General features: G+C 56.7%; 1 protein-coding gene across 1 annotated transcript in view; it reads right to left on the bottom strand.

Annotated features, from left to right (window-relative positions):
* Positions 1–26,123, bottom strand: part of FARP2 (FERM, ARH/RhoGEF and pleckstrin domain protein 2) — a 96,865-nt gene that overhangs the window by 34,944 nt on the left and 35,798 nt on the right. Inside the window, exons 3-13 of the mRNA XM_023521086.1 lie at positions 23,697–23,801; positions 22,949–22,991; positions 21,813–21,891; positions 19,486–19,583; positions 18,421–18,535; positions 13,935–14,082; positions 7,583–7,678; positions 5,933–6,096; positions 5,539–5,607; positions 4,976–5,033; positions 3,129–3,381 (exon numbers count right to left, since the gene is read on the bottom strand). Of these exons, the coding sequence (XP_023376854.1) occupies positions 3,129–3,381; positions 4,976–5,033; positions 5,539–5,607; positions 5,933–6,096; positions 7,583–7,678; positions 13,935–14,082; positions 18,421–18,535; positions 19,486–19,583; positions 21,813–21,891; positions 22,949–22,991; positions 23,697–23,801 (1,228 nt within the window). The remainder of the gene's footprint in view (positions 1–3,128; positions 3,382–4,975; positions 5,034–5,538; positions 5,608–5,932; positions 6,097–7,582; positions 7,679–13,934; positions 14,083–18,420; positions 18,536–19,485; positions 19,584–21,812; positions 21,892–22,948; positions 22,992–23,696; positions 23,802–26,123) is intronic.

Genomic DNA, 26,123 nt, shown 5'->3' with positions numbered 1-26,123 from the left:
GACGACGGCACAGGCTGGCCAGACTGCGGGACATGAGGCAGGACCACTAGCTTCTTCCCCAAGTCACTGGCACAGTGGGGGGCTTCTAAGTGACAGAGACTTAGGCGCTACTGGCCACATGCGGCCAGCAGCTGGTCTTTGGATTTCGACTTGAACAAATCAATCGGTGACAGGCACTTTGGACGGCCAGGCAGCTTCAGAGTGTCCTCGGCATGTGACGGCGCCGGGGACGCCGACACTGCGTGACGTCTGTGTGGGGCTACACGCGGCGGCGTCCTCACGTCTCAGACACGTAGAGAGTCTGGGAACGCCGCTGGTGTGCCAGGCACCCGCTCTGAAATGCCACAGCGCAAAACGTGAAGGAAAAGGGCTGGTGGGCGACGTGGGGGACGCTGAGTGGGGACACGGGTTCGTTCGCTCCACCCCTTTCCACTTTTGTATACTCTGAAAACTTTCTGAACAACAAGCTAAAAATTCACCTCCCCAAAATAAAGTTTCGCTGAGGAAACAGAAACACCCCGCTCTCACGCGAAGGCCTAGGAAGACGTCGGAACAGAATTCCTTTAGAATCCGCAGGACGAGAGCGTGACAGGCATCACCCACCACCTCTGACCTGCTGCCCAGACACTAGGGAGGGTCCCCCTAAAAAAAAAGACAGCTTGGTTGGTTTGGAGCACCACTAGGGACAACGGATGTGGTGGGGGGGGGGGCACGGGGCAGCTAGGCCCAGGAAAAGCTCTCCGCCACACGAATCCGGTCGCTTTCTCAGTGACACAAAGGGAAAACAACGTCCCGAACACACTGTTCTAATCAGTGAGTCCTAACAGCACCCCGTTTACCAGCCCAGTCACATAATCTCTTCGGAGGTCAGTCTGCCAACTCAGAACCCTGCCCAGCGCCTCCATCACTAGAGAGGTGGCCTGCAGAGTGAGGGCGGGGCAAGTAACAGTGGTACCCGCCGGGCACCGGGCCGGCCACCACGGCCAGCTGGGGCTGAAGCCACGAAAACAGGAGATGACTAGCCACATGCACCTCTCCCAACACTGGCATCAGATCAACGCCAATGAGAGACCGACCCTCGCCGGAGTCATAGGGGCGTCGAGTCCTGGGCGCACAGTGTGGCTGCAGCAAGCAGCCTCGTACCGGAGCACTGGCGAGAGGCTCAGAGCCGCACAGGACATCAGGGAAAAACTTATTTAAACGTGGCATTGCTCTACTAAATAGTGCCAGAGGGATGGAAAACACACTCCAAAGACAAAGCCCAGCCTGTGGACCGGACGAACTCGGCAGTGTCCGTCTGGGACTGCTGCCGCGCTGCGTGCCAGTGGCTTCTCTCCGAAGTCCGCAGATGGACACGTCCCTCCGTGCTCTGGGCACTGGCCCCGCCCAGCACACGGGTGCCAACCACAGCACCGCGGGCAGCGGCCAGAGAGAGTGGGTCACAGCGCGTAGAGAAATGCCACTGCCCCTCAGGGAGGGGGGCCCCTCGGTGTCGGCGGCTTTCTGGATGCTTATTCCTTCTAGCGAACGGTCCACTCCGTCAGTCCAAGACACGGCTCCCTGGTTCCGCTTTCTCTGCAACCACATACCTATCATGCCCCAAGTACACCGCACAGAAGACAGTTCAACTGCATTTTAAACCAATACCTCTCCAAGCCCAGCATCTACACATAGCACTATGTCTGGGTCTAAGTTATTAAAGGGACGACGCCTTTGGCACTGAGGCACCCTGGGACACCCAGGGACCCCGCCGGGCGCAGCCACAGACCAGCACGCAGAGGCTGCAGCCTCCACTGTTGTTCCCAGGGCTCGGCTCCCTCGAGACTTTGAGCCCTGGCTGGACAGGGCAAGCAGAGCCTCCACCCTAGCTAATCTCGGCAGCGTGCCTCGTCTCAGACCGCAGCACCAGAGGCAGACGGCACGCGTCCCGAGGGCCTCCAACAAGGCCGTTATGCTCACGATGGGCAGCACCAGCTTCCGGCTGCATCAGAGCGCACACCAGAAACATAAAGCTGCAGACTCACTGCCCAGCTCCGGGAGGAGGAGCTGGAAATACTCATCCATCCCCAACTTGCTGCATAGTCTTAAACACCATTCATGTCACAGATGAAAGTGGAAGTTTTCATCTGTGACATTCAAAAGAATAAGCAATCAGAGAATTAGGAAAAGAAAGAAGCCCTAGCCATGGACACTGAAAGCCAACGACCTGCGCTCTCAGGGCACTGAGCAGGTGGAGGGTCCCTGCAGAGGAGCTGCGAGTGGTCAAGACAGGTTTTGGTCTATCTGCTCTCCTGGACTCCAATTCTTTACATTGTTCTGCAAATCAAAAATCACTCTCTCCCCACTGGTCTGTGCGAAAGGGGTGCTGAAATAGAGGCTCGTGTCTATGGGGGCCTCGGAGCCCCAGGAGTCCGTGTCGGCGCTGCTGGAGTCCTCGGCCGCCGTGGGGGGGTAGCTGAGCTGCTCTAACTGGTCGATGATGTCAGAGAACTGGAAGGCCGAGCTAGCCTCGGAGCGCACTGAGTGGGCTGGGAAGTTGGCCAGGGAGCTGGCCTCCGAGCGGCCGGCGGAGCTGGGCGTGTGCGCCGAGCAGCCGTGCAGCGGGAGGTTGCTGATGGAGCTGCTCCCGGACGGGCTCAGCAGGCTCTGCATCAGGCTGGCTTGTGCTTTCACCTCGAACAGCTCCGAGGTGTCTGAGGGGTGCATGTCACCCCCAAAGCCACCGTCTCCCTCAAATGCGAAGCCTTGCCCTACGTCCACGGGCGCTGCCCCAGGGGAGTACCCATCTGGGCTGCACAGGGCAGAGCCTGGGCGAGCACGCAAAGGGGCCACACTGCCATACGGGAAGGAAAACGCCTCAGAGCCTCCGGCAAAGAAAGAGATGTCTGCCGGGTCGTCATCTATGAACTCCTCAGACACCTGCAGCTGGGCGTTTGTCAATGTGAAAACAGGGGTGCCTCCCCCGCCCGGCCGGCCACCCGGGCGTGTCCCCCTGGAGAGGCAGGAGCCCGTGGCCAAGTCGCGCTCCCCATGGTCGTCTTCCCCAGGGGCTCTGCGCCCCCCGCCGGCCCCCACTGCACCTAGGCCCGTGGGGCTACGACCCCTCACGGCGCGACCGGACCCAGCACCTTGACGAGGCTGGAGCGCAGGGTGCCCGCGGGGCGGTGCCTGTCCTGTGTCGAGGCCTTCCAGCGCTCGGCCGCCCCGCTCTGCCGCGGGCCTCTGGAAGCGGGGAGCCTGGGGCTCCGTTGGGGAGCTGCCACTGTCCTCGAAACTGGGTGGGCTGGCAGGGGCCAGCGGGGATGGAGGGGCCGAATAGACGGAGGCATCTGCTGAAGATGGGGACACGGCTGTCGTCACACCCTCGGTGAAGGAGATGCTCTGGGTATCACAGTGAAGAAAAGCAAAACAGGAGAGAAAAAGAAAAACTTAACAGATTTCCTTCGGAAGGTGGCAAAGCTAACGAGGCCCTAGTCGGCACATCCACACGCGGCTGCCCGGACTCGCCCCACTCGGAGCGGGGGGCTGGGGAGGGACGCGCTGCAGAAGGGCCCCGGCCGCACACGGCCCCACACGGGTCACCACCCCACGTGCGTGAGCGTTGACAGCACAGAGACCTCCCCCGCTGACAACTGGCGCGCGCGGCCCCCGCCCACCGCGCGAGGCTGTTTTTGGGTTTTCATCATTTCCTCAAGGGGAAAGAGAGTTAGACAGGCCTCAAGCCGTTCCTGTCAGCACACGAGACCCTACAGCACAGCACGGACAGCGGTCAGAAGGTCAGCGCCAGCGGGGGCGCGCGTCGGTGCATCCACCTCAGCGAAGAAGACTGTGCGTGTGTCCCTGCCTGTGCGGCTCCGGCTCCGGAGCGGGAGGGAATCCCGGAGGGGCAGTGGCCAGAGAGGCCAAGCGGCCATGCTGCACTCGCTGCCCCTCGGGCCCCCTGCCCGTGTCCTCGCTCACGGCCCCACATACGGGCACGAAGTGAGTCCTCCCTACTGCTTATGCCACGTCTCACGCGTCACTGAGACCCAGGCGTGCCTCCAGAAAGCCCTGTACCGTGTGGCACATGCATCACAAAGGGTGCTCATGTGCCGCAGCCCCTCACAGGCCGAGGCCGTGGCGGGGGCACGGCCACCACTGTGTAGAAGCAGGGCGATCTGTTTCCGCATGTTAATAACATCACTTTTTCTTGATCGTTCAACCATATTCAATATCCTCTTGTTGCTTTTAAAAGACAATATCAGAGAACTAAAAACTTAAATGTAAGTTTTAGATAATTTGTACTATTTTACACTATTCATAAATCTGAACTTTGTTAAAAAATAAAAAGAAATTATTCATTTCAACTGATCTAAGAAGTCATGCCTAAATAGGAAACATACCTAGAAAAGTTAAAAAATGTTTTTATTTAAAAGACTCAATTAAAAAAGTGGGACACATAGCTTTAATGCAGTACATGTTCAGCTTCTGGAAATACTTTAACAGTATAAATGACAAACTGTCAACAATTAACAATGGGCAGACATAAAAAATTATAAATAGTAAACCGATCACATCGCTGAGACGGTGTGTGCCACAGTGCCGCTTACTCCTCCTGCCCTTTTTCTCCGTGCATCTATTTGTCTTAAATAAAAATGAGGATCATATTACGTAGGCCGCTTTGCAGCCTGCTACTTTCAAGTATCAGCATATGGTCACACTAGTCTTCTAAAAGAAGTTTCATGGCTCTTGAGCAGTCCGTCAAATGGACCGCCGCACAGACATGGCTGTCGGGGACTCCGGTTCCTAGGGTCCCACTGTGCTGCCCATCAGCACACGAAACTTTGTCTTTACTTAGGACTCCTTTCTGCCGACAGAGTCCCAGGATTGGAACTGCTGTGTATACGACACAACTAATTTTGCGACTCTTGTTAAAACATTGCCAAATTATTTTCTAAAATAACGTACTGCGTACGTTCTAGCCACGAGGACTAACCTGCTTTGGCAAGTCCATGGCCAGGGCACGGGTGGCCATCTGAGTCCTGCTGTGTCTTCTGTGAACAGAGAACAAACTGTGAGCCAGCAAGCCCTCCTCTCCTGATCCCGGGTTTTAAAGCAGCCCCTGCCGTGCCCGTGCGCCCACAAAAACGCAGCCCAGGCTCTGATGACAGGCCATACGGCACCTCACTAGAAATGGGCAGGATAACAGAAGACAAGGATTCGAATGAAAAATAAATATCCCAGAAGAGGTGAAACTGTCTTCCCACTGAAGGAACAATTCCACATGCAAAGAAACAGTGTGAATTTTCAGATTCAGAGTTTACCAAACTATGTAAAAACATTACATATGAGCTGAGCTATACAGACTAGAAGCTAAAAGTAATATCTGTACCTGTATAAAGATATCACGAATCCATCATCTTAAAAAAATAAACAACTCAAGTGTCAAAATACATGTTTATGTATTTGAAATGAGTTTTATTCCAATAATGGTTAAAAATACTTAAAATAGCACATCCGAAAGCGTGCGCTTTACATCACGACGACCATGGAGCTCACCTCTCATATGGAACCCTCCTCATCCCACCGTCTTTGACGTGATCTACGAGCTGCTTCTGAGTTCTTCCACTGTCAATAAAGGTTCAGGGTTTAAAGAAAAGAATCCACAGCAATCCACAGCATTACTTCACGAAGGCCAAGGCCAGTACGTCTCGCCCTCCCATTATGACTTTACAGCGCATTTAAAGCTACGCTCTGTGGTGAGGCGAACAATTTTCTAAACGAAGCTTTTAAGCCGGTTTTCCCCACTATTTATTTGATGTGCTGTCTCCTGTTTCACAGTGGCTGCCTTCTGTGTCCTCCTCCGACATGTCTGACAATGCTTTTTCCCGACTAGACTATTTCTGTCCTCAGCCGCACCAAGCAGTCAGCGTCCCGCGTGGCACTGTCCCACCTGTATCTGAAGGACGAGCCCCTGCTGAAGAAGACGGCTTTGGCTTTCGGCTTAGGTTGGTCAAAAAGCCTAAAGAAGGTGTGATACTCCACACAGATCTTCCAGAAGTTCTTACATTCATCTCTACTGCCCAACAAGAATTCCAGTGTGTCCTGGTAAGGTCCCTAGAAACAAACACAAAGGTTCAAGCGACTAATTCAAGAATAACATTTAGGAAGCAGTGTAGACAACAGGCTATTCCAAAGTCAGAAATTAGGAAGACTTTTTTCCTGAAAATTGTTTATATAGACTTCTGGTTCCATTTACATTTAAGAGAAGAAAAACACAGTGTCTGTGTCTGTGCACCCATACCCACTGTGAAATCCCCAGAGAAGTGCAGCCGCTCACAGCCGCACAGCTGCTGGCACTCGGAAGCCCCTCTGCCCTTCCCCACCAGCCAACATTCTCGCCTGTCGCTACTGAGCCGTTCTCCCGTGGGGCGTGGGGACGGCGTGGCAGTTTTCCAGGCTCGCAAACACCTCCACGAGGAAGCCACTGCATTCTCTCAGGATTACTCCTTAGAATAAATCCCCAGATATGTCACACTGAGCTCAGGAACAATGCAGCTTTAACCTCATGGAAGACATTCCCGAAAGGTGATAAAACTTTAACTCCTGCTGTGAAAGTGCTTGGTGACATAAAAGGTAGCCTTGCCCAGTGCTGTTCCAGGCACAGCTCGGATGCTGAGGCCCCGGGCTACTCCTGTCCCTCCCGCTTCAGTGCCCGGAGCAGGAACTCTCTGTGCTCCCTCTCCCACGGGGTGACTGCTGGAAACACTTTTTTACTTACAGAAAGAAGAAAAAGCAACCTTTTACCTCCATTTTGTGTATGTTTTTGGCATTCCTTACACTTCTTCATCTACAGAGACATCTGAACAATAAACAGTGAAGCCCCCTGTCGGGCCGCCCACTGCAGCAGCGAGGGTGCCTGGTGCTTGACGGAAGCCCTGGGTACAGGCCCCTCCTCCGGACTGGCCGGGGCTCCCTCCGACACCTCCCACCTCACAGTGGGGGGAGACCCAGCTAATCTGCGTCTTATTTCCAACTTTCTTTGTACGTTGGAATGTGACAATCTCAACCTCTTTAGATAGTATGAAGCACTGGATTTTCCCGACTATGAGATTGTATAGATACTTTTTTCCATTGCCTTTAATGAATTCATATGCAATTATTAGTTTACTGACTGATAATCTCAAAAGAAAGGAATATATACTTTCTGAAAATCAAGGCTCCTTCAATTAGAGCTATTAGAGAGCTGATGTGTAAGCCAGATACTGGGGGGCGAGGGGCTCCTTCGGCAGGCGGTGGGTCCCCGCCGACGGTGCTCTGTAGCCGCCCTGGCTGGCGGGCAGACCGGCCGCAGTGGGCCAGTGGCCTCGGCAGCCCTGGGGGCTGGTCGGACAGGCGTGTTCTCAGGCCCCCGCGTGGCTGCGCCCTCGTGCGGGGACCGCGGGCAGGGTGACAACCGCCCTGCCGGATCCCGACCGGACCCTGCCCTTGGGCGACGTGCGTATCACCCGCCACACGCTGCCAGGACCCGCACCGCAGCCGCACTACTGGCACCCGAGCGGGACGCGTCCTCCTCACCACGAGCCCTCGAAATCATACTCACGTGGACCTCTGGGTGCAGTTTGATAAGAAATCTTTTCCTCTTGAAGCTGAGTTTGCGGACCCGGGACCAGTTGAACGTGTTGATTTTGGCGGTGCTCTGAAATTCAAGACGGACACTTGGCAGCAGTCTGAGGCCCGGACGCGGCCCCCCACCGCTTTCCCGCATGGGAGGGGGTGCGGCGCACCCCTGCCCGGCTGCCCGGCAGCCCCGTGTTTCACAATCACACCCGGGACGACTGCACTGGAGCGTCCATGCCACATGCTAATCCGCCCGTTTTAGAAAGATAACTCGATTTCTTTGACACGGCTTTACCACGAAGTATTTTCATCAATGTTAATATTAAACTCTCCCGAAGCCCGCTCTGCAAGGAGGGGGGTCGGGAGGGGGCCGCGGCCATGGCCAGGCAGGGCTGCTTGGGCCCTGGGTGCCGAACCGGAACGAACGACGTGGGCTCGCCCTGGCCATGGGTCTGCGTGTCTCAACACCGCCCCCGCTGACAAGGGCCCTTTGCTCTTCCACAGTGACGCATGCAAAGCACAGAAAGAACCTGGACGATTTTGTCATGTAAGAAAGTGAATGATGGGGACATGCCACAAGGAGACAGGAGCTTGAAGGGACTCCCAGTGGCTAAATGTGGGAGAATTTAAAGATCAAACTAGATAATGATAACATCGTTAAGTGTCAGATTATAACTGAAACTATAATTTGAAGTGTAACGTGATTATAGAACGATTCCATGGGTCCACAGCGACGTAAAGGAACTAGACGAACCGGGAGAAGCCCTTCCAGGAGCACAGAGTGGAACTCACAGTCTTCATTTGGAACCTTCGCAGCAACCCAACTAGGAGGCGGTGGGATGAGGTAGTTTCAAAGATCTCTCCACAGAACATTTAGTAATTGCAAAGGATAAAAAGCAACTCTGCACCCATTTGCCCAAGTGATCGGTGCTACTACCCGCAACGGGACAGAGGCCGCGCCATGGGCCACGGCATGGGCCACACCAGGCACATCACGACCTCTGTGATTTACCCACCCGAGCAGCTCGACTGAGGGTGTGACCCCCGGCAGGGACAGTACCAGATGAGCAGCCTGCGATCTTCCAGAACACCAAGGCCACAAGAATCAGGGAGGAGGGAGAAAGTTCCGGACTGCAGAGACGAGACACAGAATGGCTGGGCAGGTGTTCGGCTGAGATGGGACGCTCCGCAGTGAACGGGGCTGGGCAGCTGGGGGGCCCCGGGCGGACCGGGGGAGGGTCTCAGCAAAGGAGCTCTTTGTACCGTATTTGTCACTTTTCCGTGAGCTTGAACTGCTTCCAGCACAACATTTAAGTGCATGGAACACGTCCTGGCATCTCCGTTCTCACCTCTTCCCTGCACACTCGAGATGGGGGCGGCAGGTGAGGGATGTTCTCCCTTCAGAGACTAAACATCAGCCCCAAACGGAAGGGGCGCCGACACGCACAGTGCGGACCGGCTGAGAACAGGGAAGAAACCAGGCACAGAGACCACACTGCGCCCATTTATGCACAGTGGCCGGGAGGAAGCCCAGACAGAGAGGGACCAGAGCTCGTCAGGGGCTGGGGCTGGGGTGCTGCTAATGCTATGCGGGGGGCTGGAATGTTCTGGAATTAGTGGTGACGCTGCATAATTACGCAAATATACTAAAAATAACTAAATGTGTCCTTTAAATGGTGAACTTTATGGTATGTGAATTATATCTCAATTAAAAAGGCTCCTGATTAAAGAGAGGTCGTCAAAGCCAAGACAGCACGTGAGGGTCTAAACAAGGACCGAAGTGTCCTAGCTCCCGAAATGTGGCCCAAATACTCAATTACTCTGATTTGTACTCAAAGTAAAATACTGGAGAATTTTTAACAATGTTCTCAAAAAAAGCAAACAAGCAGAATAAAGCAAAACAAAACAACTCAGACACAAAACAGCAACAACAGAATTGTTTCCAGCTGCTTGCTCACCTTTTCATTTTCTCTTTTGCTCAAAATAAAAACTCACAACGGTGCTCCCTTCCAGTCTGAAAGCTCAGGCCTTCAGCTCCGACTTCTCCCACGTAGCGTCTAACAGTTTCCGCTGCTACGTTTTGGCTCCTGGAGTTTACTTTTCTCTCCCATCTTTTGTTCTTTATTTTTTCACTCTGTTTTGTGGTGATTTTCCAACTTTATCTTTCCAACATCCTCGTTCTGCCGACATGTTTGTTTCTGCTGTCACGGTTCTCCCCACCCACTGGAAAAGGATTTTTACTCAGACCCCAGCAGCTGCGCAGTCTGTCCCTGACATCAGGCTCTTCTTCCTTTGCAGTCCAGACTTTCTCCTGTGGCCCCATGGATGCTTTCTCCTCTGCAGTCCGGAAGTGGCCGTGGCCACACGGGGCGGTGGCGTCGGTGGCTTAAGGCCAATCTTCCCGAGGCCCGCCGTCTCGTCTGTGCCAGAGGCATCTGTGAGGGTGAGCGCTCCCTTCTTGGCTCCCACCACACAGCCGTCCGGCGTGACGAATTCGCTGGTCACTTCACAACAATGGACAAAGCCGCCCAGAGGTCCGGCGCTCTCGTCAGACGGGGCATAATTGTGGGAGGTGCTGTTCCCGACCACCCTGCCACCCTTGACGAGGCAGCTCCGGCCAACCTCACAGATTTGGCTGCTCTAAGTGCGGTGATGGTAGCCTTTCTGCCCAGCCAGGGCACAGGAAGGCCCCCGGGCAGGACGCCGCACCCCGACACAGGCGACCTTGCACAGCCCTCACAGGACCCTGCACGGCAGCTCCTTGGTGTGCCTGCGGCTGCCCACCCCTTTGTAGCCTTTGCCCTTGGTCACCCCAAATACATCGGTCATCTCGTCCCGTCCAAACACCTGGTTCACAGGGACCAGCCTCTTGTAGGTGCAGTCCCGTTGCCGGCCACTGTACCCCACTCGCCTGGGTGGCCATGCGGTGGGCCTCTTCTGGCCTGGAGGAAGCAGGTGCATCAGGATGTGGGCAACAGCGCCAAATGGCGGCTCTTCGTGCTGCCGACTGCCGCCCCCAGTTGCTCCTGCCGTCGCCTCCCCGCCACTTCCTGCAGTGTTTGGAGAAGACCTCCTTCTTAGCTTTCTGCCGGCTCTCACAGACGCGCTCAGTGAGGGTGGTCTCGAGGGGTTGCCACGCACCCACGATGTCCGCAGCCACCAAGGGTGGCGTCTCCACAGTGGCCACGGCCTGCACAGCTTCCTCCTCGCTGACCCTGGACCCAGGCCTCCCGCCCTCCCGCAGGAAGCGGGCCCTGCTGGCCTGGCAGCCCAGGAAGCTCCTTGCCCCCTGCAGGGCTGGCCACCGCACTTCCGAGACAAGACGCCAGGCCCAACCTGGGCGCAGAGACCTCCTGTGGGCCACCACCACCACGGCGCAGCTCGGCTGTCGTGGTTTTTCGAGCACGCGTGTTTGCAGCGTGTCCCTGGCTGCACCCGGCTCTTGTGTCAGAGATGCAAGCTTCTCGTTGCTGTGGGGCTCTTAGGAAGATGGAAAGCAGTAAATACATCCACACGGTTCCAGTTCTAAAGGCACCAAAAATGCGTGCACAGTGACGTCTCCGCTCCCGAAGCCGCTAGAGGTGACCAGTGCCACCAGTTTATTTTGTGTGGAATAAACAGTGTGCCCGAGACTCCATGAGATGGACGCTCACCGTGAGTCTGCCAGCCTCCTGGTGACTGGAGGCTGGCACCTCACTGCCACAGGAGGCTAGAGGAACCGCCACAAGGCGCAAGCTCTGTGCGTCTGTGCCCCCCGAGTGCCACGCGGCGCGAAGCCTTGTGTCCGCCAGCCTGACGGGGAACCAGCGTCCTCTCTGAGGCGCTGGAGGTTTCGCTGTGCTTGTCCACCCTCCCGTTCCTGGCCCTGGTTCTGCTTCTTCTGAGTCTCTTTCCCCAACAATCTGGTCTGTCCTTCAGGAGAGAACCCTCACCGGATCCTGGCGACGCCGGTGCTGGTAGCTCCGCAGGTCCTGAGAGCGCCGGCCCGCCTTCGGGCACTGCTGAGGGACACTCTCCCTCACTCGAGGAACCGTCAGTGGAACCTGACGAGGGACGGGCGGTCTGTGCAGCTGACGCTCGGCGCATGGCTCAGGAGCTGAAAGAGGGGGCTGGCAGCTGCACGGCGGAAGACACCGCGTCCGCACTCACGGCGCCAGCCAGGCCGCAGGGCGTCTCAGGTGTGACTCCTGAGGACACGACATCACCTGGGCAGTGGTCGCACTGGGAACATGTCTACCTTTAATCACAGGAAAACGGCCGACAAGCCCCAGATGAGGAACACTTTACTAAACGTGAAACGGGACCGTGCTGACGCCGCCGGTGTCGTCGGAGAGGGGAAGCACGTGTGCCCGCACCACACGCGCCTGAGGCTGCGTCCTGCCCGGAGGAAATGAAAGCCTCGCGGACGTCGCTGGCCCGCTGACGAGGCTGGACAGACGCCGAGTCTGGTAAGGACGTGCCAGCGGCCCGGGGACAGGGCACTGCAGTGGAGAAGGGGCACTCTCTGCACTGGGAAGCACACCCTACAGTCCTGGGAATCAGGCCACGACGCCGGCCTCCCCTCACACACCTTGGGGGGACGCCTGAGAGTGGCGGGTGTGACACGCAGGAGCGGTGGGTGTGACACGCAGCAGCGGGTGAGTCGGGGTAAGTTTAGGAGTGTTTCCAAAAGAAAGCTTTCAAGAGAGGAGGCCCCACAAGGCCAGCTCGCAGCTCTTTGTGGGGGGTGGGAGCCCTGGGGTCAACACCGTGGGGCTCCCACGAGGCTGCCTGGCCTCTCGGGAGAGGGGCGTCTCCCGCCTGCGAGGCGCAGTGGGGCCGGTGTTCCAAGGGGGCCGAGACAAGGGCCTGTCGCAGCCGTCGGCTCATGGGCTGGAGCATGACGCGTCCTCTATACTATCCGAGCCGTACCCCGGAGGGGACGACCTTGCCCTCCTCCCACACGGGCGGGCTGCAAGTGCCCCGCACGCAGACACACGGACAAACCCAGCTTCCCGTCCCAGTCCTGGCTGGCTCTTGGGGACACAGTGGCCTCTTCCCCGGCTTCCCCACGGCAGCCGTTGGACCTCAGCCTCTTCCACTCACCTACTCACTGCCCAACTCCCAACATTTTGCTGATATCTCTCAACTTCTGTGGTTTCCTTTCTCAGTCTTGGTTCTTACTGATTTAAACTTAAAAAAATTTTCTTCACTGCCATCCTGGTGGGGGATTTGAGGGAGTACAAATAAATTGAATCAGCCATCTTCAATGTGAAGTCCTTAACCTTGCTTTTACAACTCGCTCTGGCTATAAACTATGACAATGACGATGGACGTAAGACTCAAGTCTGTGACGCAGGAACCATCACGGGTGTGAGCGGGTGTGGGGGCCGCGGGGGCCCTCGCTCAAGGGCATGGCTGACGTACCGCTCCCTCTCACAGATGCGTCATTAAACGTAAAACGGGGCTGCATTGCACTCAGACAGCACGTAACATAATTCACATTCAAAATTCAAAATTAAATTGTTTTCTCGACAGGACATTGACATGTGAAGGCGAGGCAGAGGAAAAGGAAACAAGCGTGCTTGACCAGGGAGGCGGAACAGGTGAGCCACTCCAGGCGGTCGCAGGCCAGGAGCCCGACGGGGGCTGAGCTGCCAGGACGGGTCCCCAGGCCCCTGCTCTGCGCGACTGGGCAGGCCTCGGGACCGCTGCACTCAATCAGAGGTGCGTGCTTCGACGAGGGCCAGCACCCAGAGAGCCCAAGGAGCCGCCATGGGCAGGGACGCAGTTACCCAGGTCAGAGAGGACACAGTCTCTGGAGCAAAGGGCCTGTACTCCAGCAGTCGCTGTCAGACCCGCGGATGCCGCAAACCCCAGGACACAGTCAGCTACAGATGGAGCTCAGTGGCCACGTCCGTCACTACTCACCTGCCCCACACGACGAACGCAGAAACTCCCTGAGCACGGACTGTCACCTGGCGGCACCCTCTGTGTTTTCTAGCCTGCTCTGTCCCGTCACCTTAAATGACGCTGAGCCCCGCTGCGGCTCCTACGGCAGCAGGCCCAGCCGAGGCTCGGGGGCCGCTCCCGGGAGGACAGAGCCTCAGGTGAAGGCCTAAGGGGGCGGCCTTTGTTTCAGCACCAGAAGAGGGGGCCAGGCCGGGCGCCCTGAGGGGCGGTGGGCTCCGAAACAGTGAGGACAAAGACAAGAAGACAACTTCTCTACTGGGTGACATGCAAAGCTCCCCTCCAAGTCCAAGACCTCATCCATCAGAACAAAAGCCTACCAGAATATGTGGAGACCGAGCCCGCCAGGCCGGAGCAGCCCCACCCCCCGCTCCTGCCCTCCCTACCTGGAACACAAGGACACCTGTGTGGGAAACCGCCAAGCTGATCTTGGCCCCCTCCCTGTCGGAAGCCTGGTGAAGCCTGATGCCGTACATCTCCAACTTGCGGGCGATGTCCAGCACCTGGAAGTCGGACTCGGCAGGCGTCTGGCCCCTGCGGTGAAAGATGGCAGGTCACAGCCCCGAAAGTGGCTGCTCTGAGAGCCGAGCGCAGCGCAGACATGACCAGGAAAACTGAGTGGAACAAGCCCGCAAAGGGGGCTTCGTCGCTTCGGGGTAGGCCGCTCGCTGTCTGGGACCCCACCCGCTGCGAATACGGCCCCGTGCAGATGGGACACACCGTCCCTCCCTCCTGCGCTGTCACCTACGCCCCACCACGGGTGCATCTTTGCGTTCACTGCGTGCTGACGAGGGGATGTGCAGACGGGACAGGTGGAGACGCCCGTGCCGGAGGGGACGCCAAGGTCTCTGCCAGCACCGCAGGGAGCCCATCAGCCCTTCAAAGAGCGGGGGTCTTTTCTAAGGGCACTGATGTGCAATCCGACCGTTGCAACAGACTTTTATGTGAAGAAAATTATAAAACCGAATAAAAATATCGTCACCAGGACAACTGGCTTTACCCACGTGCAGGTCTCCACGTGCCACGTGCCTCTCGCTCCCAGGAAGAGACGCTGCACTGCCCGCCAGCCTCCAGGAGGGTGGCTGGCGCTCAGACAGCGGGCAGCTGGGCAAAGGGAAGACTGTCCCAGTCAGGGGCACCCACGTCCCAGGCCCGAATCCACCCGCAGGACTTCCCTTCCTTCTTCTTCCTTCCAAATGCCTGAGCTGTGGATCTTTAAGGAATAATGCGGCTGTTCGGGTTTGCCATTCCTGATTCCACTCTTTGACTAAAATTTCCATTCTTTGAATTTGGCTATTTGGAACCTGCCTATTAACTTCCATTTTCCTAAGTTGTCGACAGGGAGGGACGCCCAGTGTGTGACATAGCTGCTTTCCGAGAAGCCCTGACCTGCAGGGCGTGCGGCCCTAGAGCTGGGAGGAGCAGAGGCTGGCGGTTCCGAGGTTCGGCGAGCACCCTGGACGCTAGGGCAGTGCTGGTGGCCCAGAGAGCGGGGACCCCCCACCGCCATGAGCAGGCTTCAGCATCAGGGATGGTGAGGCCATTCCGAGACCTCTCAGACGGAAACGAGGGTTGCTCTTGGACGCGGGAAGAAAGACGATCCTTTTTATACAGTGGGGAAACTCTGGCCAAACGGCGTTTATGTCCTAGTGTTTCATGGAGGGCAGAATTTGCTACCAATAAAACTGGATACTTAGCTGAAGAGGTTTCTAAGCCCAGTTCTGAAGGTGGAGTGTGGCCGCTCCTGACCACGCGCAGCAAAGCACAGGGAGAAATGACTGAAGGGTAGGACTGTTAAGCCAAGAGGAAGCAGAGTTTAGAGACCTGAAAAATTCCCAGCCTACTCGTATGCCAAAACCGAGATCGCCGAGGGCGTGGTCCAGCGGTGTCTGACGCGGGGAGTGGGGCCCGCCAGCTGCGGGTCAGGGCTAGTGCAGGAGCTGAGGCTGCCCTCCCATCGGAGGGCGCTGGGGCAGGCTGCGGGAGCTGCAGGGTGACCCAGCCCAGGGCAGCGGTGGTGGGTGGGGCCACTGCAGAGCGCAGAGCTGTGGGCTGAGAGGCCCAGTCTCACGCCTGAGGTGACCATCATTCACCGGTCAGGCTCGGATTTCCTCGGGATGCCGCTGTACCTGCAGGCACATGACTAGCCGGGTTCCACAGCGTCCCAGCTAGAGGGGACTCTGCCTCGGGACGAGTGTCCCTGGAGTCTCACCCACAGGATTTCGATGAGACTTTAAGCCTTGCAGGGTTATTGGGGTGAAAGGAATGTACTTTGCATGTGAGGACAAAAATTGTGGGGGGACAGGTGGAATGTTACAGAAGGAAGGTTTTTGCCCCCCAAGATCCATATGCTGAAGCCTAACCCCCGAAGTCATAGTGCTGGGAAGTGACTGCGTAGAACCCTTGTGAATGGGGTCAGTGCTCTTATAAAAGACGCTCCAGAAAGGCCTCGCCCCTCCCTCCACATGAGGGCACAGGGAGAAGACAACCGGCAGGTCCCCACCAGACCCAGAGTTGCTAGTGCCTTGACCTGGACTTCCGGCCCCCAGAGCCGTGAGGAACAAACGTCTGGCATGCACCGAGACACCAGCTTTCAAGTCTTTTCCTGCAAACTCAGAGGTCCAAGGCGAGCACGGGGATAGTCAGGGAGAGCCTGCTCCAGCGTCCTGCTCGGGGATCACGAGGGTGTGCCCACTGCGTCGGGAACGGAAGCATAAGCCACGTGGAGAACCCATCGTGATTTAAACGAAGGCGCAGTACTGTCTTTGAGAGACTCCCACAAAGGGGGATTCAAAGAAATGAAGGACGTGCGACACATTCCTGCCGGCACGGCAGGCGGGGTTAGCGGAGCGGAGCTGTGAGGGCCCGAGACAGACCTGGGCTCCGGACTCTGGCTCCCTCGGGGGGCCCACCCGACTTCTCCTCTCGATGGCGCCCTAGGGTTTTTAAAGCAGCCACCTCACGACATGCACACGCAAATGAACAGGTGCAGCTAAGTGCACATACACACACACGGGACGCCAGCCCTCGCCGAGGTCTAGTTCTTTGCCTCCTCCACAGGCCGGCTGCTCGGTGTCACCGCTCCAGACTGTTGCCACCCCTCACTCTCAGTGCTCTTGAGCCTGAACCTCACTGAAGGCGCCGAGGCCCCTGCGCGGTCAGTCACAGCCCGTGGACGTTCCCGCCCGCGCTCGCTGTGCCTGGCGGTGACCCTCCACTCAGGAGGCTGCGGCCCCTTCCCGGAGCCCTCCCTCAGGGCCCGCATGCTCGTGGCCCCTGCTCTCACGGCCCTGTGGTGTCCCCTCCTCCACGCATCCTGCTGGGCTCCGCACTCTGTGCCATCTTTCTCTCCCGAGGTGGTCTCACTCGCTGCACAGCTCGGTCTGCCCGCTCCCCGGACGCCCCTCTCCTGGGCACTGTTGCCTTGGGAGACAAGTCACAGGGCAGCGCCCAACTCACCCCTTCCTCCAGGTGTCCAGCCCTGGCTCGGTGTGTCTCGGCAGGGAGAGACCCTGTCCCCAACTCCAGGGGCAAATCCTGAACAAATGACCGTCACCTTTGGCTGGCACTGGGAGAGGGCCCTTCGTCCAGCTGGTCCTCAGAGTCAGTGTGACTCCTGAAGCTGCTTGCTGTACCTTCCCTGCCACCAGCCAGAATGAAGGCCAGGCTTGAGAGAGGCCATGCCCAGGGCACCCAGGACACGAGCCAGAGCCCTGATGAGCGCCGGCCCCCTGCTGGGTAGCCCAGGAGTGCTGAATGCTGACGCCAAGGGGAACCCCGAGCCACACCCATGACGGAGCGCATGCCTTCGCTCAGCTTTGCCGCCGAGAAGGCAGCCACGACAGCACGTCACACATAGCAAGCATGTGAGGGTCGCGTCAGTCCCGTCAGCGGCTGACACTTTTGTTCGCTCTACCGTTAACCCAGAGGAATCTGCATCGTGCTGGGCCCTCCTTCCTGTCTGTCTCCCCAGCTCCTCGGCTCTGGCCTCTGCCCGGACCACCCCCAGGGGCTAATTCCTCAGAGGAGCCTCCCGAGCACCCTCCCGGTCCTCATCGCTCCTCCCCCGAAGAAGGCTGTGCCTGTCAACCTGTCCAGCTCAGGTGTCAACTGACGCCACGTATTTGCCTATCCAGAGCCTGCATGCCGCCGGGCGCGCCCAGGCCCTCCCTAGGTCTGGGGAGGGGCCAGACGCGTGACCAAGTACAGGCAGCCTCACAGGGCACAGTGTCCTCGAAGCAGGACTCAGTGACTTGTGTGGGCAGCAGTGACTGACAGAGAGCTGGCACCCAAACTTCTACAGAAGGTGCTGGACCCCAGCAGAGCTTCACCTACACGACGTTATGTGATGGAACACGCCTGCGCCTCAACCCGCTCCTTCTCAGGACCCGGCCAAGTGCCCAGAATGTGCCCGGGAGCGCTCACCTTGCTGAAATCAAGGTCACCGCCACCTGGGCCTCAGCCCGCAGCCCTGGCTCTGCCCTGTCACGGCCCTGTCTCCGAATCTCTCTCCACTCCCCTCTCCTCCAGCACTGTCCCTCTGGGTCCCTCACTCCAATCCGGAAAAACTCGCCGCTGTCAAGTCTCAGAGAAGCTGATGAACTGCACTGAGCCACCGAGGGCTGCCTCCACCACTCGACACTGCCCGGCAGGGACCCCCACGACAGCCACCCGACGTCCTGCTGTCCTCGCTCCTCCTGGGGCCCCGACCTCCTTCCCAGCCTTTGCTAAAGCGGCCACCTTGCAGTGCGTGACTGGCTCCCAGGGAGCGCCAGCCGTCAGTGTGGTCAGAGGCTGCCGCAGGCGCCCTCACGCGCCGTTTGGCCACCGCTGCAGGGACCGTGGGCCGGCGGCCGGTCCCGAATGACTCACGTGTGCGTCCGATGGAATTCCAGTATCTTCTCCAGAGAGGACGCCTGGCGGGGCAGGTACTCGTTGGCTTTGAGGTGCTCGCGATCCAGGTTCTCGTCATAATCTCCTATCTCCGCTGAGATGAGATCACAACCGTTAAACATTTTAATTTTTAAATAAAGAAGAATATAAGCATTCGTACATGCAAATGCATAAACTAAAAGTAGAAAAAATGATCCTAAATCTGTAGTAAGATAACACATCCTTAACTAAATAAGAGTTTGTATTTTATTTTTCCAAATGTTTCATGCTGTTAAAGGCAAATATGTAGGCAGGTGAGGATATTTTTAGTTTTAAAGACCAAAGACCCAGGTGAGTAGCCCCGGGGGCAAGCGCCGAGCTGCCAGTTGGACAGAGTGTGTGTTTTAAACCACACTTGATGCATGAGAAGCTGACGCATGTAACTTCGCTTCGGGGCACCGTAGTTTGGCCCAGCCCAATGCCACGTGGGCACTCGCTGCCTCCTGCTCTGCCAGCCGCGGGCTTCGTGCAGCCCAGCGAAGCGCAGCCCGGCGTCAGAGCCTCTCTTACATTTCCCCCGGTTCGGCTTGAAGTAACTACAGTTCCTCACATACATCTGAGCCAGCTCTTGCCCTGTGTGAGATACTGAAGAAACATTTACTTTCTCCTCCAGGTTTAACGCCCAACTTGTCTGGGGGCTGTGGTGTTCACCCCAAGGAGGCCCCTTCCTGGGGGCGCTGAGAACCAGGCTGACCACTGACTCCTAGGCTGGAGAGGTTTGTCGGTAAAATGAGCAAAGGCACAAAGGAGAAACAACCCGAAAGAATGCCCGGGGTACGGGCTCGGGCCTCGGGCCTCTCTGCCAGGGGGCTCGTTGCCAGAAGGGGCTCCAGTTCTGCGGAAGGTAATATCGCGAACGTGCAAACGGAACGCCGCCCTTTGCCCACGCTCATTAACCTTGCAGGTGCGTCGGCTTCTGGCGAGGCTGGGCCTACCTGGGCCGCGCACCCGGGACATCGCCCCCGCCCCCGCCCCGGCCCCCGCCCGCGGCCCGGAGGCACTGACACTGCAGAAGGTGGGACACGAGAAGTGCCGCCGTGGCGTCCGTGCAGGTCAGGCGCTCTTCCAGGAGGTCTCTCTTAAGTTGCAAGGCAAACAAGTACCTAGAAGGGAATACGAAAGATCACAGAGATCAACTCCAAAGGTTCCAGAACATGCTCCCCGTGTCTCCGTCGCAGGAGAGCACACAGCCCCAGGAGGGTGACACCAGGGCAGACAGTGAGCAAAGGCAGGCACAAGTGGCCCTTGAGGCGGCAGCGGCTCGGCAAGCTGAGTCACACAGGGCACACCACATCCACAGTGCCGGGCACGCGGGAGCCTCACGTGAACGAGGACAGACGCCGGCCTTCCTGAGCACCACAGCCCACAGCCCTACACACCGCGGGGGAAACGCGTGAGTGCATGCCGCTTCTGCTGCACGCACAACTGCACTCACGATTTTGTGTGAAACGGCAGAAAGAGGGCCAACTAAGATACAGCTCAAGGGCGGCTATGAGAATTCTACGCAGATTGGGACTATCTGGTCTTGGCTAGGGTCTGAGGACGGGGGCTCCCGCATACCCCTGGAGGGAACGTGACCAGGGAAAGCAGACTGAAAACATCTGCGTGTCCGTTTTCCCGTCAATGAGTAGTTACTGAGCACATATTCTGTCCCGGGCACGGAACCGGGGCCTGGAAACACGATGGTGAACAAGACAAACTCACTGGCCCCTTGCTGGAATCTATGCTCCAGTGTGAGCTGTTAAAAGGCGCTGTGTTCAATGAAAATTCTAACACGCATACTCTACCTCAGCAGTTCCACTTCTGCAAACTTTTCCTGCAGAAATATTTCCAGAGTTACCACAGACGAGTGGCTAGGGATGTTTATTTGCATTACAAGAGAAAAAAATAACCTAAACATGTGCTAATATGAGAACGGTTAGAGAAATTAGGTCACAGCCCTCTATATACTGCTATGGAAAGCTGTCCGCGGCAAGCTATGGACGGGGTGAAGAAGTCACTCTGCAGTGCCACGTGTGTGTTCATTCAGAGGAGGGGTGAGCCTGGTGCACGTGGAGACTGGCCAGTGTGCAGTGCTTAAAGAGGCGTCGTGGCAACTGACCCTCGCATGAACGCAGATACGCACAGGACTTGGAAGAAAGGTTTTCGAGAATGAAAAATGAGACACGAGGGGACGGTTGGACGGTTGGACGCTGCTTGCGACACATCGGTCCCTCTGGGGCCCTGGGTCTGCTTGTGCGCTGCCTGTGGGTTCGCCTGAGACACGTCCCTGGTGTCGGTGCTTCTGGGCGGAGTGGGCCAGCAGGGGGTGAAGTGGGCATGTTCCTTTTTTACTCCACACAGCTTTATTAGAGAACCTTTTTCTTCTCTTACCACAAACATATATTTTTTTTTTATAAGTGAAAAAGGACCTTCCGCATAAACATGGCCTGGGCTCAGGACCCTGAATTAGTAACTTCTGGCTACTCATCATTTCCCAGGTATATATATATTTAGAAGTTATTCCCTCAAAAGAGATCTATTTTGGTAAATGTCAAGTATGTAACGTGTGACTGAGGTAAGTTCTGTGTTCACTATAAAGATGCTTTTGCCCCCCCTGGGGTCACCTCCTCCTCTAAAAACGCAGGCAGAACGAATGTAACCTCGATGGCCCTCGCAGCTGGCAGTCTGATCCCGTGACAAACGGCCTGCCAAAACCTCGTGAGGGGGTCCCCAGGCACGAGTCCGGGTCTCTTCGGGAAGGCTACACGGTGCCCTGGTACCCCACACCGCCACAGGTCAGCTTCATCTCACTCCTGACCTTGGGCTTCGAGCTGGTTTTTAGATTGCTGCTTAATTATTCATTACAGAATTGGTACATAAAACACAAAGAAAAAACCTTCCATAATCCTATTGCCCAGATGAAACAACTGTAAACACTTTCTTTCAATCACTATGTCAAAGAGCCAGTCTTGAATTCAAGAGCAGCACAAAGGAAACCTCGTCACTCAGGAGGACTCGCGCACTTGGTACTCGTCCTAGCGAAGCATGTCTTGTCAGAAGCACGCGGGCGACGTCCCTAAGACCTCCACGCACGTGGATAAACCCATGCGCACTGGGAGAAGAGGGAAAATCGGTCCAACCGTCCCCTAGTGTCTCATTTTTCATTCTCGAAAACCTTTCTTCCAAGTCCTGTTCATATCTGCGTTCGTGCGAGGGTCAGTTGCCACGACGCCTCTTTAAGCACTGCACACCGGCCAGTCTCCACGTGCACCAGGCTCACCCCTCCTCTGAACACAGGGTGAAAGGACAGCCCTGCTGGCAGCGGCCACAGCTCACAGCGGGCTCTTTACCGTGTATATTCTTCTTGCAGCTGGCCTGGGTCAGGTGGGAAAAACTTCACTGCTAGGCGAAGCACGGCATTCTTCGGCTCTATGAAAAGAAAACATTTAAACTTCACAATTAAGGTCGATCTTTGTATTTGCGTTCTTTCCATACACTGTGGTGTGACTGGGCGGGTGCTTTCAAACCGCCGGTTAGAGCAGATCTTCTCGAATAAGGTATTAAGAAATTCCCCAGGCATGCAGTTATGAGTCCTAAGTCCCCATCACATATCAAAGAAAATTTAAGACCTTTTGCATTAAGCAGAGATTCCTCAAGGAACCCTAAAAATGGGCAGGAAATGGCACATTAAAGTTTTAAAATATATTCTTACTTACATTTTACAATTTAAAAAGTGATTTCAAAAGTTAAGGTGTTTCTGAAACCCTCATGCACTGTAGGAAAGGATGGTGTCACCACTGGCTGCACGGAGCCAGCACAAGCTGAGCACTGGGAGGGAAAGGTGTGGGCTGGCGGAGCACCTGTGTCCCTGAGATTCCGGAGCACCGCCACCCTGCGCTTCAGCGGAAGGGAGGAGGAGCGGCTCTGCTGGAGTGCGACCCGCCCCACGTGGCCCGGGCTGCCAGGGAGGCCGGGTCCCCCCACACAGCCTCCCCAGTGCTGAACACGGTACGGGGAGCTCCGACCACTAGAGATGTCGTGCTGTGCGATTACTAAGAACCGAGCAGCTTACGATGTGCCATAGTTTTAAAACGTAATAGAAAATAACTGCATTCATGATTACAGAATGGTATTAACTATTTTATTTAAAAAGCTAATTAAAGACAGGACCCCCCATGTCTTTTGATAGTGTAGACAAACCACATACTTATTTTTGCATACTGGCCCCAAATGAAAGCACCATCAGCAGCACGTCTGAGGTGAGGAGCCGAGGCCCCCAGAGGCCCCCCGAGGCCCCCACTGAAGCCCGCTGAGCTAGCGCACCCCCACCCGCGCCTCATCAGGTTGACGGCAAAATGGCTTCCAGGTTCATCTGCTGTCCAGACTAGTGACAATGGACATCTGGACACGCCTTGAATTTGAACAGTCAAGAACAAAAGCATCTTAAATGAATAGAAGTCTAAAGTTTAAAAAAAAAAGGACTTACTTCGTACTTGCCTAATGATGGGTTTCATAGGTTCGAGCCAAATCTGAAGGGGATTTAAGAGAACGAATCTATTAATTTCTCTATGTAATTAGTATGTTACAAAACACAAAAACAATTATTATTAAGAGAGATGGGCAAGGCAGGGACATTTTGACCCTCCTGCTCTTAGGCACACGTCAAACCCTGGCAGAACAGAGCGGCGGGGGCGCCGGCTCTAGGGGCGAGGAGGTGCTGTGGTGCTGCCAGGCACGGGGCCCCAACAAGCATCGGGGGCACCGTGGGGCCGGACACGCACCGCGCGCACACCCCACTCACAAACCGACCCGGGGTGGCCACACAGCCGGCCAGAGCCCCACGACGCGTTTTAACGTGTGGGCTGGTTGTGGTTTCTGGAAAACAGTTCCCTAGTAAAGCTCAAAACTTTAAAGATTCATCTATTAAATATAATGAAGCCTGGAGAAAGTTTGCTCAAAATCCGCTTTTATGATGACTACCCTGTAGGACGTGCCACCTGTGCAGGCAGACGACAGTGTGGGGAGGATGCGATGAGGCTTGGATAACAGGCCAATACATCCTCTCCGGCGACACATGAGATGTTTCGCAGTGCGGCTCTGGTGGCAGTAACGTGCCGGTCGCAAAGCGTCTTCTGTCACCAGAGTAGGTCCTCGCAGGCTCTCCGGGCCCTGCACGTCGTGTGCACGCTGCCACACCTGGAGCCTGTTTCCACACGCGAACGAGAAGCACGTACCCAGCAGGACGGGGTGTTCTGAAACTCCAGCCCGAAGTAGTCACACTCGATCAGATTCAAGCGCTTCCACACTTGTGTCAGCAATATCTGGCCGTCGCATTTAGGCTGCGGTGACAGGTGAGAAAAAGCATGAAGAGGATTAAGGGACTTTAAACGACCAAGTTTATCAGCACTCGCACGGAGCTGCTTCCTGCACGCAGAGCTTGACTCTGTCCGATTCTGGCTTCCGTGCCTCCGGGGAGGCCCGCACACCACCGCGGAGCCAGTCCGCGCGTCTGGAGCTCTGTGCCCAGAAACGGGCTCCAGCAGGAAGCCAAAAGCTCCTTCATCTCACGCTCTCAGCGTCTTCATCGCATGGCTTCGTAGCTTCAGGCTACAGAACCCATTTTCAGTCTCAGTAAACATTCCACCAAATCCTGATATTTCCTGAGTGGGCCTCACAGCCCGTGTGCGCACCGGACCCGTGTGCACAGGACCCCAGTGCAGAAGGTGTCCAGGGGCAGCGGGCACAGCGGGGTGACGGGCGGGCTACTCTCAAACCAGGCGCGGCCACTGCTCTTCATGAGGAGAAAGCGAAGCTAGACCCCTGGCTGCACGGCTCACAGAACCGCCGGAGGGAAGGAGAGCAGGGACCCCTTGGTGAACTCGGGGCGAGGCAGGGCTTCCTGAGCGCAGCAAGGGAGAGACTGATTTCTGATTAAATAAAAATGTAAAACTTCTAAATAGAAAGACACGGAACAAAGCTACAATGTAGATCATACCGAAGAAATTCCAACTGCTCTCTCATATCGCTCCTGTGAGTCGGGAGGAGAAACGCGAATGGCTGTCAGGCGCAGGAAAAGGTACGCGAGCCGCCTAGCGACAGAGCACAACAGCGAGACACCATTTCTCATACATCGACGAGGACGGGAAGGGTGGTGACACCAACGGAGGTGGCCACGGGAAGACAGCCACTCGCACGCAGTGCGGGCGGGGAGTGCACGCAATCTTCTGGGTCGTCTGAAAACACTTCAAAATTTTAAGTGTACGAAATACCTTTGTTCCAGCAATTCCACTTCTAGAACCTTTGACAAATATTCTCACTCAAGACAGAGCTAAACGTGCAAGGACGGACTCAGTAAAGAAGAGGCCACATAAACAATGGTGCATCCATAACTGAAAATTACGTAACCTTTAAAAATACCCTGCATGTGCTGTCGCAGAATAAAGTCCAAAGATACGGTTTAGTCAAGAAAAAAGATGCCATGTCCATACAGTGCGCATAACGTGACTCCATTTAATAACACACATCTACGTGCAGCAGAAACAGCGGAGAGCTGTACGGGCACCTTTCGGGTCACCGCCGCTGGGGGAGCGAAGAGGACGGGGATGGGGACAGGGCCACCTCCCGGATCGATTTCTCCTCAGTGGGCAGGTCATTTGTGCACATAAGATAACGCGAGCAGGTGGGGGAGGCGGAGCCCCCTGTCCCAAAGGGCGCCGCCCTCCTTTAGGTCTGACCGCGGGGCCCCTCGCTGGGCCTGTGGAGTGTCGGCTCCTTAGTGTGGGCTCGTCTGTCGGACCGAGCCGCAGGGAGAGCCGCAGCACAGGGCCACCTCCCGGATCGGCCAGGCGGGGCTGCATCACGCCAGCGCCACCTCCTCCAGGGCCCCCACGTGCCAGTGCTGTCAGACCCAAGTCAACCAGAGCCCCTGGGGCAGTGAATCCCCCAGGAGCCACGAAATCAGGCTGTGCTGCCAGCAAGTCCTCCTGAACCTGGGCACTTGTGGTGAGCGGACCAGCGCCCCGAAAGCTCTCCCAAAGCCACACGCTCCCCCCTGCCTTTGTCCCCGTCCGCCAGGACAAACACAGCAGTCCCTCCTCACGGGCTCCCTGACACTCACGCCACAGCAGGATGGTGGCGCGGTGGTGGGGGCCCTCCAAGTCTCTCGGCTCGATGCGCACGGCCCTGCGCTGCCTGGCTTCACCCACCCAGGAGCCACCTGCACACCGGGCGAGTCCCTCCAGGAACACTCCCTCTCGCCGCCCTCTGTCAGCTGCCAGGTGTCTCTGAGAAGCTGCTAAGTCACCTCGCCCGTAAGCCACCAGTTCCAGCCAGTCCCACCTGACGGCCACGTCACGTGGTGCTCATCTCCCGCACTGTGCGTCCCTGCATTCTCGTGGACTCACGTATCTGCGTGGGCGCAGTCCTCCTCCGAGACGGTGAACTGGAAGGGCAGAGGCTGTCTTGCCGCCCGCGAGTCTCCAGGCCTAGCACACAGTAGGTGTGCCGCCAACCCGACACCCAACCCGGCCGCCGCTGCCCACTACGCTCGGCCCGTCCCTCTTCCTTTTCAACCGCCTGGCGTCCCCGTGTGCTGGCTGGGTGCGGGCACGGTTAACAGCTCTACCCAGCCATTCACGACCCGCCAACCGAATCCTCCACTC

This window comes from Pteropus vampyrus, unplaced genomic scaffold (genome assembly GCF_000151845.1).
Source record: "Pteropus vampyrus isolate Shadow unplaced genomic scaffold, Pvam_2.0 Scaffold291, whole genome shotgun sequence".
NCBI classification, from domain to species: Eukaryota; Metazoa; Chordata; class Mammalia; order Chiroptera; family Pteropodidae; genus Pteropus; species Pteropus vampyrus.
This window is presented reverse-complemented; position numbering and strand designations above follow the sequence as displayed.